Genomic DNA, 16,028 nt, shown 5'->3' with positions numbered 1-16,028 from the left:
AGCATCCAGTCATCATTTTTCTCAGGGCATCCTTGAGCTCCTGGTTCCTCAGGCTGTAGATGAAGGGGTTCAGTGCTGGAGGCACCACCGAGTACAGAACTGACAGGGCCAGATCCAGGGATGGGGAGGAGATGGAGGGGGGCTTCAGGTAGGCAAATGCTGCAGTGCTGATAAACAGGGAGACCACAGCCAGGTGAGGGAGGCACGTGGAAAAGGCTTTGTGCTGTCCCTGCTGAGAGGGGATCCTCAGCACAGCCCTGAAGATCTGCACATAGGAGAAAATAATGAAACCAAAACACCCAAATGCTAAAGAGATGGAAATCAAGAGAAGCCCGAGTTCCCTGTTGTAGGAATGTGAGCAGGAGAGCTTGAGGATGTGTGGGAGTTCACAGAAGAACTGGCCCAGGGCATTGCCCTGGCACAGGGGCAGGGAAAATGTATTGACTGTGCAGCAGAGCATTGAGAAACCCAGCGGCCCAGGCAGCTGCTGCCATGTGGGCACAAGCTCTGCTGCCCAGGAGGGTCCCGTAGTGCAGGGGTTTGCAGATGGCAACATAGCGGTCGTAGCACATGATGGTGAGGAGATAATACTCTGCTGAGATGAAAAACAGAAAGAAAAAGAGCTGTGCAGCACATCCCATGTAGGAGATGGTTGTGTTGTTCTGGAGGGAGTTGTGCATGGCTTTGGGGACAGTGGTGCAGATGGATCCCAGGTCTGTGAGGGAGAGGTTGAGCAGGAAGAAACCCATGGGGGTGTGCAGGTGGTGGTCACAGGCTACGGCGCTGAGGATGAGGCCGTTGGCCAGGAGGGCAGCCAGGGAGATGGCCAGGAAGAGCCAGAAGTGCAGGAGCTGCAGCTCCCGCCTGTCTGCAAATGCCAGGAGGAGGAACTGGGACATGGAGCTGCTGTTGGACATTTGCTGCCTCTGGGTTTTTGTTTCCCACACAGGAGAAGAAGACATTAAGAGGACAGTTAGCGTGGACTTATCTAAACAAAGTCAAAGCTGTATTCTACAGACACTCCCCATGTCACACACAGACAGCCTTTTGATTTCCTAGGAGATCTTCCTTCAGCTCCAGTACTGGGTCCCTACTGAACAGTATTTTCTCTGTTTTAGCATCACTGTGCTTCTGTACAGGGGTTTCACATAACAAGGATATGTTTAGGGACAGGTTTCCATCCTGGAGGAGAATTCACAGCTTGGAAGGAAACCTCAGGGAGACAGTCAAGTGTCCTTATGATGGCATTTGATTTAAGCAGACTCAGCTCCTTCCCCAGCACCACAGGCTGCACTGGTAGGGGTCATATTCCGTTTGCAGGTGCAAAAAGGACATCTCAGACTAGTCCTGATGGGTCTAGTAGAGGTGATGCTGGTGCTGCCCACAGGCAGAGCAGTGGCTGAAAGCACATTAGGAAGCTCAGATAGGCCTACTGAGCACTCACAGTTCAGATGTCTCAGGGACTTGTCAAAAATAATACTTTCTTAATTATTTATTCCTCCCATTCCTCAAGAGCAGGAAACTGGAAACAATCTCAGGAAATTTCTTTAACCTTATAAAAATCTTTGTCTTGGAAATATTCTGAGAGGGAGCTGGAGCTCTGAGCATGTCCTCCTCCTCTGCACTCCAGATGCTCTCAGAGTTGCACTTAGAGAATCTGTAGTTGGTGGGCAGTGCCAGCTTTCCCAGATGCCTCCAAAAGCTGCAGTCCCATTGCCCTGCATGAACAGACTTCCTGTTCCAAGATCTGTTAAAAATTCTCCCCCAGTGAGGTCTCAGCATCTTTCTACATCTAACAGCCTTTAACTTCTCTCTGTCTCACTCCCCTGCCCTGGGTGCTGCAGGCAGTGCCCTCAGCCCTGCTGGGCTGTGCAGAGGAGCTGCTCACCAGCAGAGCTGTCTCTTTGAAGCTCTTCTTGCTTGCCAGGAGCTCCCTGTGTGCCAGGAGCCCGGCCCAGCTCAGCAACACAGCAACAGGCCCAACTCATTTAATGACCCTTGGGGGGGTTTGTTGTTGTTTACATGAGACTCAGTCCCTGAGAGGAAGTTCAAACAACTTTTCAAGAAGTCAAAGTGAGATTCAAACACAAAATTTCTTGTAGTGCTAATGAGTCTCATTGAGGGACACAACTGAGAACGTGTCCCCAGGTTCCAGTTAGAGCAGAAAAGTGCAGACAGTGATGACAAGGATGGACAAGCAAGGGAAAGGTGGCTCTGATGCTCAGGAAACCTGGATGTGTTTCATTAATTTGAAGGGACAAGCCCTGACCCCCAGCCCCTGTGAAGGCAGATGCTGTCCCTGCCTCATTCCTCAGGGCTCTTCCTGGGGCACTGGGATGTGGGATGTGCAGTGCCAAGGGCAGGACCATGGGGTGGCACCTGCCAGGCTGCTGAGCAGGGACAAGGAGGCTATGAGGCCCCAGGGCTGCAAGGGGCACTCCCCTCCTCCTGGCCTCAGGGGCACAGACAGCAGCCCTGGCCAAAGGCCTGCAGAAGGTGGCTGTGTCAGGGCCTTTCAGCTTCTCCCCATGCCTGTCTCCTCTCCAACCCAGGCTGTCCTACGGTGTCCATGCCCTGCCCCTTTCCCTGCAGGCTGTCGTCATCCCCCCGGCTGCCCCACCTGGCTGGCACCTTCCTGCACTGACATCTCTGCGTCCTCCCTGGCTCTTCCTGCACACACAAAGCCTTGGGCTCATCCAGACTCCTTCTTTGTGACATATTGCACCACAACACTGACCTCAGAGGGAAATTTCTGACTTCTTGTCACCAGTCTAGGCCACCCCAGCTGCCCTTGGTGGCACTAGTTCTTTCTTAGGCTCTTTTCTGCCATGAAGAAAAGCTCCACCAGCTCTCACACCCCCCTTCCAGACCTCTCAGCCTACTCCTCTACTGTCCTCAATCTTCACACCACTGACCCCTGAGTCCTCAGCCTCTATATAAGGGTCATGTGCTTGAGGCCCCAAATTCCTTCCTGGGAGATCTCTGGGACCTCTCCAAGGTTTTGGAAGATGACAATAGAGTGCTCTTATCCCAGGAAACACAGAGGGACACTTTTTTCCCAGGGTTGTCTTGGCAGAATGGGGCACAATCTCTTTAAACTTTCTGGCACAAGGGAGCTCTGAGCTCTGGGTACGGAGGGAGCTCCAAGTGCCAACCACTGGAGTGGGAGCTACAAATCATCAGGGCTTGTGTTCTTTGGAGGGCCAGACACTGGGGAGAGTGGGGTGTGTGTGCACATACAGGGACTTGAAGGGCACAATGAACTGTCTCAAAACACTGTCAAAGCAGGAAAATCCCATAAGGCACCACAAGACCGAAGTACTGGTGGCAAACAGGAAGGCCTTTAATTCCAAGGCCTAAAGGGAGGTGAAGCTTTGGAAGTAGCCCACAGGACAGAATTGCACAATTTCTTTCTCTCTCTCTCCCTCATATTTACTGTTAAATCAAAGCTGGACTGCTGACTTTGGCACATGGTCTCCTTTGCAGCTGAATTTGGGCAGAGGTGTCTGATGTGGTTTGAAGCTGGCTCCCTGCCAAGTCTCCAAACCCTACCACAAGAAGTCCGTCCCGCCCCCCAAAACCTTTGGGAGAAGAGGGAGAAAAGACAACTAAGAAAAACCGGAACTGGAGAGAGACAGCTAAAGTGATATATATAAATATATTTACACTTATGTACTGTTAGATACAATTTGAAATATATATACAATTTCACAAGGGAAAGGGAAGGGAAAGGGAACAAAACCAAAATAAAATATATATATCCCAATTAGTAGCCCGAGATCTAGTAACTAAAGAGTTAGCAAAGAAAAATCCCACCACTCTCCCTGGGAAAACCGAGAGTCTCTCCAGAACGATCGCCGGCAACCTCCGCCTCCCAAGGTCGACAAGGCCTAACCAGGCCTCGCTCCCCAGCACGGCAGACTCAACAGCAGGGAACCTGCACCTCCAAGCTGCCAGAAGGAAAGAGAACGAACACCTTTTCTCCTTCCTTCTTATAGTCTGGCTTACGTAAAAATCATAGGGAATACTGGGTAAATCTGGACCCTTCCTTGGTTACAAACTGGTCACCAAGGAAGGCCTAGCCCAAACCACCACAGTGTCTCTTAATAATGGGAACCTGAGAGTATCCAAGAGGTTTTAGAGGGTGGGAATGGCCACTAGATTCCATGAGGTTCCACAGAGTCTCAGGGTCCATTTGGCTTCATAAGGCTCTGCAGTGTGATAATGGACCCTTGATTCCATGGGTTTGCAAAATGTGTCAGAACTCCTTTGGTTCTAGGAGGCCCCACATATCACAGTGGCCCCTTGGTTCCATGAGATTCCACAGTGTCCCAGGAATCCTTTGGTTCCATGAGCCCTGCAGTGTCACAATGGCCCCTTGATTCCATGAGGTTCCACAATGCCAATATGGGTCCTTGATTTCTTTAGGTCCACAGTGTCCCAGGATCCCTTTGTCTCCCTCACGCTCTGCAGTGTCAGAGTGGCCCCTTGATTCCATGAGGTTCTGAAAAGTCTCAGGGTTCCATGGGTTCCATGAGGCCCTGCAGTGTCACAGTGGCCTAGTAATTCCATGTGGTTCCACATTGTCCCAGGGTTCCTTTGGTTCCATGAGTCCCTGAGGTTCCTCAGTGTCACAATGGCCCCTTGATTCTATGAGGTCCCGAAATGCCTCAGGGCTCCCTTAGTTCCAAGAGGCCCTTCATGGCACAATGAACCCTTGGTTCCATGAGGTTCCACAGTGTCTCAGAGTTCCTTTGGCTCCAGAAGGCCCTACAGTGTCACAATGGCCCCTTTACTCCAGGAGGTTCCACAGTGTCCTTGCTGGAACACACAGGGCTGTAATGTTGTCACCCCTGCAGAGCTGCCTCCAGCTCTGGGCTCCAGCACAGGAAGGACATGGACCTGTTGGAGCGACTCCAGAGGAGACCATCAAAGGGATCAGAGGGCTGGAGCAGCTCTGCTGTGAGGAAAGGCTGAGAGAATTGGGATTGTTGAGGTTGGAGAAGAGAAGGCTTTGGGGTGACCTAATTGTGGCCTTGCAGTGCCTGAAGGGAGCCAACAAGATAGATGGAGAGAGACTTTGGACAAGGTCTTGGAGTGACAGGACAAGGGGAATGGCTTCACACTGAGAAAGGGAAGGGTTAGATGGGATATTAGGAAGAATTTCTGGACTGTGATGGTAGTGAGATCCTGGCACAGGTTGCTCAGAGAAGTTCTGGCTACCCCATCCCTGGAAGTGTTCACGGCCAGGTTGGATGGGGCTCTGAGCTCTGAGTCTAGTGGAAGGTGTCCCTGCCCATGGCAGGGGGTTAGACTGAGATGCTCTTTAAGGTCCCTTCCAACCCAAACCATTCCATGATTCTGTGACTGGTGGGGGATGTGGTGGTCGGAGCCGACGGACACAGAGACCCCAAAATGATGGAGTTTTCCATTCTGGGTGGAGGAAGGAGGGGGCAGCAGAACTGACAGCCTGGACTGCTGGTGGTCAGACTTTGTCCTGTTTGGGAGACTGACTGATCTGGGTGTGAGTGTGGATGTGCTGGAGGGCAGGAAGGCTCTGCAGAGGGATCTGGACAGGCTGGATCAATAAGGCCAAGTGTCAGGGCCTGCCCTTGGGTCCCAACAACCCCCTGGAACGCTCCAGGCTGGGGGCAGAGGGGCTGGAGAGCTGCTCAGCAGGAAGGGACTTGGGGGTGCTGCTTGACAGGGGCTGGATATGAGGCAGAGTGTGCCCAGGGGGGCAAGAAGGCCAAGGGCATGGTGGCCTTGGTGGAGAAGAGTGTGGCCAGCAGGAGCAGAGAACTGATTGCCCCTCTGTGCTGGGCACTGGGGAGGCCCCACCTGGAGTGCTGTGTCCAGTTCTGGCCCCTCAGTGCCAAAAGGCCCTTGAGGGGCTGGAGCGTGTCCAGAGAAGGGAAGGGAGCTGGGGAAGGCTCTGGAAAACATGTCTGCTGAGGGACGGCTGAGGGAACTGGGCTGGTTGAGTGTGGAGAAGGGGAGGCTCAGGGGGGACCTCATTGCTCTCTGCAATGACCTGAAAGGAGGTTTTAGTGGGTATGGGGTCGGTCTCTTCTGCAAAACCTTTAGTGACAGGAAGAGAGGAAACAGCCTTAAATTGCATCAGGCAAGGTTCATATTAGATATTCAAAACCCTTTTTCCACTGAGAGAGTGCTCAGGCATTGGAACAAGTAGCCCAGGGAGGTGGTGGAGTCTCTGGAAGCATTCAGGTGGCATCTGGATGTAGTGCTTTGGGATGGGGTTTAGGGGTGATTCTGGTGGTGCTGGGTTGACAGTTGGACTAGAAGATCTGGAAGGTCTCTTCCAACCTTGATGATTCTGTGATTCTCTGACCTGTCATCCCTGTTTGCAGGTTTGTGCTCTAACAAGACCCTGGGGATGTTTTCTCTGTTGGGTCCACAGAGTTTGTGTTGTGTGAGCTTTTTTCCTCTACGATCAAAACAAAGAATAACTAATACTAAATCCAGCAGATGGCTTTCAAGTACTAACTTGGTCCAGTTTGTCCAACTGTGTCCAAACAGGTGAGGAAAATCTGGAACTTTAGAAGGGTTAGTTTTTTACCTCATTAGCAGGATATCCAGGGGTGCACCAAGTGCCTTCCAGTGAGGAGCACAAGAGACCAGTAGACAGTGACAATCTTGTTCTAATGTTAATGTCACTGGAGCACAGAGTGAGATCACATCTGAGTTATGTTTCTTTAATCAGTGATTGGGAATAAAGAGAAAAAGCCATCTGCTGGATTTAGCAATAATTACTCCTTGTTTTGATCTGAGGGAAAAAGGCTCACACAACACAATCTCTGAATGCTCCTTTGAACTTACCCACAGTGTGTTCACAAAGACACAGAGCAAGGCTTTTAGATTTTGCTGCTCCCCTCAGTTCCAGCATAGAAAGAAATGCCTCTGTGCAATAACAGCAATTGCCTTACCATGTTACTGAACTACATTCAGTTTATCTGGTCTCAAACAAATACTCCATATTTTCTCCTTGTTTTATTTTCAAAGGCATGGGTATGGGTATTTAGGTGACTGCCTTCACTGGTAGAGGATAGAAACCGTTCACATGGCTATAAATGAATATTATTCTCTTGACAAAACAGCTTTTCCAAAGCCTCTGACAAAAAGAAAGGGAAAAATAACCCAGAAAGAAAAAGGGAGCCACAGGCACATTGCCTGTCACCCACGAAAAAAGGTCTCCTCCCTAAAGATAATTCAGGTACACCCTTCAATCTGGATCTCTCACTATCACCCCAAGCTCTTTTTTGGTGGAAGTTTCTTTAGGGAAGCTGAAGTGCATCACTGTCTCAGACAGCCAAGGATAAGATGAGTGAGGGAATTCAGTTGCTCTCTTTAATTAATACAGGATTATTTCCCTTTCATTTGGTGAAGCTAATAATATGACTGGTGGAATGTCAGTAACAATTAAATCATAAACTAGTGCAGCACCAAAGGGAAAACTTACTTTAGTTATGGAGTACTGCCAGCAGAAATCTTGAAAATCTTATATATAATATAAGTATATATATATATAATATATATAAAAAATATATATAGTATAATCTTATATTTACACTGATAAAATACCACATGTACTTCATGGGATACTGCAAGCTTTCTACAATCCTTGTGGCATGTCTTTACAGAGCAAGAGTGAACATTTTGAGATGATACCTTAATAAATGAGTTGCAGTTCTATTGTTTCTTGAATGTAAACACCACATCCTAAACGCAGGAACGGGTTCAAGGTCCATGTCCTATTTTAGACCTTTTCAGCAGCTGTGATATTGTGATAATCACACTTAAAATATTCCTCTAGAAAGAGTAAATTAGCCCTTTTCACTAGAAGGATTCTTATGATCAAAAACAATTTTGAAAGAGAACAAATTCAGATTTCTTTTTTTGTTTGTTGGTTGTTTTTTTTTTCAGCAATGCAGTAAATTGCTGTCCCTAACTGGGATGGCTTTTCTACCCAAGAATTAAAAAGAAAACTCCAAAGTTCACTTTATTCTGCACTTATATTACTTTTGGGGTTTTCTGGTTTTTTTGGAGGCCTCACCTCTGTAAAAATACCTTCCTTAAAATGCATTTATGCTTTCTGCAAGAACCAAACCATTCCAGCTGACATACCATTCTATCACCAATACTGCAGGGAAATGTAATATCCCACTAAAGTAGAAGGGAAAGAAGAAAACTGAGCATCAGCAGCTCTTCCTAAGCAAGATCAGGGGTTTAGGTCCATCTAACTGAGGGATGAGATGTGTCCCTCAGTGGGTCTCTTCCCACTCCCCCACCAGCCCTTCTACCCGACTGCAAGCTCAAAGTTCTAAAAAGAGAAGAAGAAGCTGGAGTGTCAATATTTCCCCAGTGCAAACCCCAATAATCTTTGCTGGGAGCTGACAGGAATTGCTGTTCCACTGCCCTGGGATATCCTGGCTTGAGGCGAGAGCGCAGCCCCGCCCAGAGCCCCCAACCCCTCTGAGAGCTTTTGTAGGGTCTGTTTGTCCATGTCCCTGTCCCGACACCTGCCCTGGAGCTGGTCCAGCTGCTGGACCAAACAAGGCATTGTCCAGCCTGCCTTCCTCCAGCCCCGACCGCCCCAGCCCATCTTCCATCGCTCTGCTTCCTTTTCCTGCCCCTGCTCCCCCTCCGCTCCCTTCCCTCTGGCATTTTTATTAGGAATGTTCTTGCTGTTCTCACTGTCCAAGCATGAGCTGATCCCCAGGGGAGCCTGTGGAATGTAACCCCTCAAGCACTAAATTCCTTCCCCTGTGCCGAAGACACGGGTTTGTTGTTGCTGCCCCTCCCGCCGAGCACCAGCTCCATCTCCTGCTCCTGCCCAGCGGCTTTGCAGAAATCCAGGGCTGGGTGTGGATTGAAAGCTGTGGCAAGGGACAGGATAAAGTTGCTTCACTTTCACCCTTGGTGTCTCAGTGTTTGTGATCTTGGGAATCCTCACAAACCTGGAACAATGGCAGATTATCTGTTGTTGTAAGATATGAACGTGGAGATTGTTTTGATATGTGTTTACATTTTCCTTGAAAGTACAACTGATAGAAAACAATGTAAAAAAAAAAGGGAAATGGAAATAATAAGAAAAAAATAAAGTAAAAAAAAAAGAGAAAAAAAGAGAAAAAGGAGAAAAAAAAGAGAAAAAAAAGGAAAGAAAAAAAGGAAAAAATGAGAAAAAAAGAAAGAAAAAAGGAAAAAGAGGGAAAAAAGAAAAAAGAGAGAGAAAAAAGGGAAGAAAATAAAGAATAAAGAAAAAAGAAAGAAAAAAGAGAAAATAAAAGAAGACAGGAAAACTAAAAACCAAAACGTTCGATCCTCCCCCGCCGCAGGGACTACAACTCCCACAATGCCCCGCGCAGGCGGGGGGCGGGCAGGGGCCGTGGCCGCGCGCTGATTGGCTGCGGGGCGGGTCTGTAAAGGCGGAGGGCGCGCGGAGCGAGCGCCATTTTGGCCTCGTGGTCGGGAGTGAGGAGGACTCGCCTGCGGCCGCTGCACTTCGCTGGGTGAGTTGGCGGGGGGGCGGCGAGAGCGGGGTCTGGGGATCCCCTCGGGGGCTGCGGGGAGCGCGGGTGTGGGTGGAAAGGCTGGAGGGCTCGGAGGGGTTTAGCGGGGGGGTTCGGGGGTTCCCGGGGACGTTTTGAGGGGTCCCTGAAAGGACTCGGGGGGGAAGGTTGAAGGTCCTTGAAGGGTTTTGCGGGGCTCTGATGGGGGTTTATTTTTCTGAGAAGATTTGGGGTGTCCCAGGTGGGCTTTGGGGGTCTCTGGGGAGGTTTGGGGTTCCTGGGAGGCTTTGCGGGGACCTTGGAGGCAGTTTTGGGGGGTTTAATGGGTCCCAGACTGTTTTGAGGGTCCATGAGGGGGATTGGGGGTCCCTGAATGGGCTTGAGGGGTCCCAGGTGGGTTTTGTGGGTCACTGAGAGGGTTTAGAGGATGCTGGGGAAGGATGAGGGGTCCTTGAGGAGGTTTCGATGGGTCGAGGGGGGGATTTCAGGGGTTTTGAGGGGATTTTAGGGGTCCCCTAAAGCACAGCAGTGGGGTTCAGGGGGTCCCCAGCCCCCAGGGGAGGGGTCCTAGGGATGCCCCCCAAAATCCAGAGGGGGAGATGTACCACATCTGGGTAAGGGGATCCCAGTGCCCCCAGTATATCCCAGTGACCTCCCAGTGACTCACAGGATGGCCCAGTAACCCCCTCAGTGACCATCCAGTGTGTCCCAGTGACCTCCCACTGCCCCCCAGTATGGCCCAGTGATCCTGCAGTGAGCACCCAGTAACCCCCAGTATGGCCCAGTAACCTCCCAGTGTCCCCCCGTGTGTCCTGGTATCCCCCAGTAACTCCCCAGTTCTCTTCCAGTGCCCCCCAGTGTGCCCCAGTTCCCCCCCAGTCCCTCCCAGTGCCCTCCCAGTGTCCCTCAATACCCCCCCCAGTCCTCCCATTGCTCTCTGGTTCCCCCCAGTGTGTCCCAGTATCCCCCAGTAATCACCCAGTGCCCCACAAAGCCCCCAACTGTCCCCAGATGCCCTTGGCCTTTCTATGGCAGGGGGAGCATTTTTGGGGTCAGAGGATCCAGAGAGGAGCAGCGAGGCTGGGGAAGGGAGTGGAGCACAAGTGGTGTGAGGAGAGGCTGAGGGAGCTGGGGGTGTTGAGGCTGGAGAAGAGGAGGCTCAGGGGAGACCTCCTGACTGTCTGCAAGTCCCTGCCAGGAGGTTGGAGCCAGGTGGGGGTGGGGCTGTTCTGCCAGGAAGCAGCCGTAGGACAAGAGGGCTGGGTCTGGAGCTGTGCCAGGGGAAGTTTAGGTTGGATATTGGGAAGCAATTTTGTACAGAGAGAAGGGAAAAGAGCGGGTGGGTCACCCCCAAAGGGAGCTGGGGGGAGCCGGGGTTTGGGGGGCTGATGTGAAAGGGGTGGGAGGAGTGGCTGAGGGGAGTGGGGAGAGCGGGAGCGGGGTTGCCGTGGGGGTGCCTCGGTGTCCCCATGCCTTGATCCCTGGAGAGCGAGGGAGGCTGGAGAGAGGGAGGAGCTTCGAGAGCCCTGAGAGCCTGGAGAGGGGGGGCATGGAGAAGGGGAAGCCTGGACAGTGGGGACCCCTGGGATCCCCTAGGACAACAAAGTGGAGAACCTGGAGAGGGGGAATTTCTGGGAATGCAGCATCCCGAAAGCGAGAATCAGAGGAGAAGGGAGCCTTGGGACCCCCAATACTCCCAGCATCTCTAGGTAGAACCCCCAGCATCCCAGAGAGGGGAGACTCTCTGAACCCTAGAGGGGGGAAACCAGAGAAGGGGAAATCTTAGGAGAATTTTTTTGGGCTAATCTTCATATTTTAGAGTATTTTTAGGTGAATCTCAGATTTTCAGTTTGGGGGGGCAAGAGTCTTCTCACTATTTCTTACAGGCTTTTGCCTGAATCTTGATGATTTGGGGTTTTCTGGGCTGAGTCTTGGTGTTTTGGAGGTTTTTATGGTCACAGGATGTCTGTTGAGTTCTAGAGATGGACTTGGGCAGGAGGAACCCCCAAGCCAACACACTCAGCCCTTGTTTTCCCCCCCATCAGGATTTGTCCTTCCCAAAGCTTGGTCGGATGGAGGAGGAGGCTGCGAGGAAGAGGAAGATGCCTTGGGCCCCCCAGGCAGGTGAGGAGGAAGTCAGTGTCCCTTTGGGCGGGTGTTGTGCTGGCTCTGTCAGCCCAGCATGGCCCCGGCTGCAGGACAACCCCGCTGGCGCCGCCGTCCTGCCGGGGCCGGAGTTGGGGGGATGTCCTTGGCCTTCCCTGTGGGCCGGAGGCAAATCTCCTGCCTGTCCTTCTTGCTTCCTGCCCCAGGCCCCGAGCTGAGGAGGGAGAGCCCAGAGGACAAATCCCCCCGTGAGACCCTGGTGGGAGAGGCCGTTTTGAAGGGCTCCCCGGCGCAGGAAGGCAGCGGGGAGGAAAAGGGCCGGAGATCCCCCCGCAGGAGGGGCTCCAAAGCCAGCCCAGGGTGCTCTGAGGAGGAAAGAGCCAGCCTGTGCTGGGAAGGCGGCCGGAGCTTGAGGGGGAGCTCTGAGCTGGTGGTCCCTGAGCAGCCTCCCAGCAGGGGGAAGCCCTTCAGGTGCTTGGAATGTGGAAAGAGTTTCAGGAACAACAGCCACCTGATGGAACACCAGTACATCCACACTGGGGAACGCCCCTACACATGTGGGGAATGTGGGAAGAGCTTCAGGCAGAGGTCCAACCTCCGCACCCACCAGCTCATCCACACTGGGGAACGGCCCTACACGTGTGGAGAATGTTGGAAGAGCTTCAGGTACAACTCCAGCCTCCTCTACCACCAGCGCATCCACAGCGGGGAACAGCCCTACACATGTGGGGAATGTGGGAAGCGCTTCAGGTACAACTCCAGCCTCCTCAGCCACCAGCGCAGCCACACTGCTGAACAGCCCTACACGTGTGGGGAATGTGGGAAGAGCTTCAAGAGCATCTCCAGCCTGATCCAACACCAGCTCATCCACACTGGGGAACGTCCCTACCTTTGTGAGGAATGTGGGAAGAGCTTTACGAAAAGCTCCAACCTGATCCGACACCAGCACATCCACACTGGGGAATGTCCCTACCTCTGTGAGGAATGTGGAAAGAGCTTTAGGAACAGCTCCAACCTCATCACCCACCAGCGCCTCCACACCGGGGAACGGCCCTACCAGTGCTTGGAATGTGGGAAGAGGTTTCAGACCAGCTCACATCTCCTCGGGCACCAGCGGACGCACACGGATGAGAGGCCCTTCCGCTGCACCGACTGCGGGAAGGGCTTCAACCAGAACTCCAACCTCGTCAGGCACCAGCGCATCCACACCGGGGAGAAACCCTACAAGTGTGGGGAGTGTGGGAAGAGTTTCACCAACAGGTCTGGCTTGACCAGACACCAACGGACCCACCAGTAAGAGAAGCCCTTCCAGTACCTCGAGTGCAGGAAGAACTTTGGCTGCTGCTTCCACCCCGAATGAAGCCCCTGATGGGGAGGCAACCCCTGAGACCAGTGACTGTCAGTCCATCACTTTTGACGAGAAAAGACCAGTCCCCTTTCCCAAGGGCAGCTTCTTCCAACAGAACCCTTCTTGGGGGGTGTGTGGAGATTCCTGCCCTGGCTGGGGACCCCCCAAGGTCACTGCTGGAGGTTGAGAGCAGAGATCTCTCTCCATGAATGTTGGTCTGGGGGAGTTCCATCCAACCGTAATTAGGAATTACAGGTTTTGTGCCAGCTTGGGTAGAATTGCTTCAACAATTGCTTTAATGTAGAGCACTGTCCTATCTTATGCTGTTCTCCTGGTAGTTTTAGTGTTTCTGTTGTGCAGTAAATAATTCTGATGAAGATCTTTTGTCTGATCATTTGGAACCCTAAATAAATTAATTTCTCTCAGTAGATCTGGTTTACCATCATTTAACCTGGAGGACAAAAATGATTCAGTTACACCTCTGTAATTCCTCTAAACTGAAAGTGTTGGCATAATCCAAGGCTGAGATTTGATCCAGCACCCCACAGGAAGTTGGGAGCTCAGGGGGGCCACCCCCCTTTCCCAACCCCTCTGTGCCCAAAGACCCCCATGAGACCATCCGACCCACCAGACCACCCCCCCTTTTCCACCCTTCTCCCTGTTCCTTCCATATTCCCATTGTCCCCTCAATCCCCCATTTCCCCCCTGAACAGTTTTTGGGTCCCAACCCCCACTTTTTGCCCTCTCTCCTGTGGGCACTGAAGGACAAAATGAGGCTGCACACACAGAGTTCCATTGCAGGACTTGTCCGCCCATCTTTCCGGCGTCCCCCTTTAATTGGGGTTCCTTTGGAAACAGCACCTGGGGTTTGTCTTTTAGTCCACTGGAATTCCCAGCATGGCCCCAAAGCAGTGCCCTGATCCCACACATTCCCCTCCCCTCATGTGCTGGCTGTGTTCAGCCACCAGAGAAAAACACAGAGAAAAAACCATGCAGAGCGTTCCAAGTGGTTTCCACTTTGGCAAACAGCACTCTCTGGATGGAAAACACCAGTCAAGGCCAAAACACTCCTTTTGGATCCTGATTAACTGAATGCAGCTGCTGCTGCCTTAACTTGTTCCCACAGAAATTCTCAGGGTTCCTTTGCTTCCAGGAGGCCCCACATGCCCCAATGACCCCTTGATTCCATGAGCTTCCCCAGTCTCCAAAGATTCCTTTACTTCCATGAGGCCCTGCAGTCCCCAAAATGCCCTTTGGATTCTCAGAGATTTCCCATTGTCCCAGGGTCCCTTGTGCTTCAGAAGGAGCTGCAGTGGGACAGTGGCCCCTTGGTTCTGTGAGCTCTGCAGTGTTCCAGGAATCCTTGGGTTCCAGGAGAGCCTGCAGTTTCACAAGGAGCACTTGAATGCAGGAGGTTCTGCAGGGTCCCAATGGGCCCTGGATTCTGGGAGGTTCAGAAATATCTCCGGGCTCCCTTGGTTCCAGGAGGACACACATGTCAGCAGGAACCCTTGTTCCAGGAGGTTCAACAGTGTCCCAGAATTCCTTTGATTTCATGAGGCCCTGGATTGTCCCAATGGCCTCCTGATTCCATCAGCCCCCTCAATGTCCCAATGGTCCCTTGGTTCCATGAGTTTCTGCAGTCTCCCAGGGTTCCTTTTGTTCCATGGGGAGCTGCAGTGTCACAATGGGCCCTGAATTCCAGGAGTTTTTTCCAGGGTGACAGTGCTCCCTTGATTCCATGAGATTACACAGTGTCCCAGGGTTCCTTTGGCTCCAGAAGGCCCTGCAGTGTCCCAATGGCCCCTTTACTCCAGGAGGTTCCACAGTGTCCTTGCTGGAACACACAGGACTGTAATGTTGTCACCCCTGCAGAGCTGCCTCCAGCTCTGGGCTCCAGCACAGGAAGGACATGGACCTGTTGGAGAAAGTCCAGAGGGGAGCAGCAAGAGGATCAGAGGGATGGAGCAGCTCTGCTGTGAGGAAAGGCTGAGAGAATTGGGATTGTTCAGCCTGGAGAAGAGAAGGCTTTGGGGTGACCTAATTGTGGCCTTCCAGTGCCTGAAGAGAACCAACAAGAAAGATGGAGAGAGACTTTGGACAAGGGCCTGGAGTGACAGGACAAGGGGAAGTGGCTTCACACTGAGAAAGGGAAGGGTTGGAAGAGAGAGTAGGAAGGAATTCTTTCCTCTGAGGGTGTTGAAATGCTCTTGAAGGCCCCTGCCAAGCCAAAGCATTCCATGATTGTGGGACTGGTGGGTGAGGTGGTGGTCGGAGCCGTCTGGGGCACAGGGACCCAAAATGAGGGAGTTTTCCATTGTGGGGGAAGGAAGGAGGGGGCAGCAGAACTGACCCCTTGGACACCTGGTAGGCAGGCTTTGGCTGGAAGCTGCTGATGGGGAGCTGAGTGAAGCCCCCACAATGCAGGAGGAAATGGTCAGTGACCTGCTCTGCCAATGAGACCCCCCCAAGTGCCTGGGCCCACATGGGATGCAGCCAAGAGTCCTGAGGGAGCTGGAGAAAGAGCTGGCCAAGCCACTCTCACTCATTGCCCAGCAGTGCTGCAGAACTGCACAAGTCCCAGCTGACTGGCAACAAGCACATGGGATGCCCATGCACAGGAAGGGCCAAAAGGAGCATCTGGGGAACTCCTGGCCCATCCCATTGGCCTCAGGACCGGGGAAGTCCATGCAGCAGATCCTCCTCAGTGCCATCCCATGGCAGGGGCAGGACAACCAGGGGATCAGGCCCAGCCAGTGTGGGGTTGGGAAGGGCAGGTCCTGCCTGACCAACCTCATCTCCTTCTCTGACAAAGGACCCGCTCAGCAGCTGAGGGTAAGTCTGGGGATGTGTCTCTGTGGAATTCCAGAAAGCCTTTGGCACCATCTCCCCCAGCATCTCCTGCACAAACTGGCTGCTCATGGCTTGCCTGGGGAACTGTTTGCTGGGGGACAAAGTGTCTGATGGCCCAGGAAGTGGTGGGGAATGGAAGGAAATCCAGGTGGGGCCGGTCACTAGTGGGGTTCCCAAGGGTTCAGGGTTGG

At 52.3% G+C, this 16,028-nt stretch overlaps 2 protein-coding genes across 2 annotated transcripts in view; one reads left to right on the top strand and one right to left on the bottom strand.

The window, feature by feature from the left end:
* The window catches only part of LOC127461900 (zinc finger protein 160-like), a 205,553-nt gene that overhangs the window by 48,971 nt on the left and 140,554 nt on the right, over positions 1-16,028 (bottom strand). The gene's annotated exons all lie outside the window — the stretch shown is intronic.
* Positions 1-16,028, top strand: part of LOC127461895 (zinc finger protein 585A-like) — a 208,402-nt gene that overhangs the window by 85,696 nt on the left and 106,678 nt on the right. The window contains exon 3 of the mRNA XM_051770093.1: positions 12,108-12,929. Coding sequence (XP_051626053.1) covers positions 12,108-12,929 — 822 coding nt within the window. The remainder of the gene's footprint in view (positions 1-12,107; positions 12,930-16,028) is intronic.

Source organism: Manacus candei, unplaced genomic scaffold, assembly GCF_025592945.1.
Source record: "Manacus candei isolate 608988 ecotype Guabito, Panama unplaced genomic scaffold, ASM2559294v1 h1tg000115l, whole genome shotgun sequence".
NCBI lineage: Eukaryota > Metazoa > Chordata > Aves > Passeriformes > Pipridae > Manacus > Manacus candei.
Note: the sequence above shows the minus strand (reverse complement) of the source record. Positions and strands in the feature narration are given on the sequence as shown.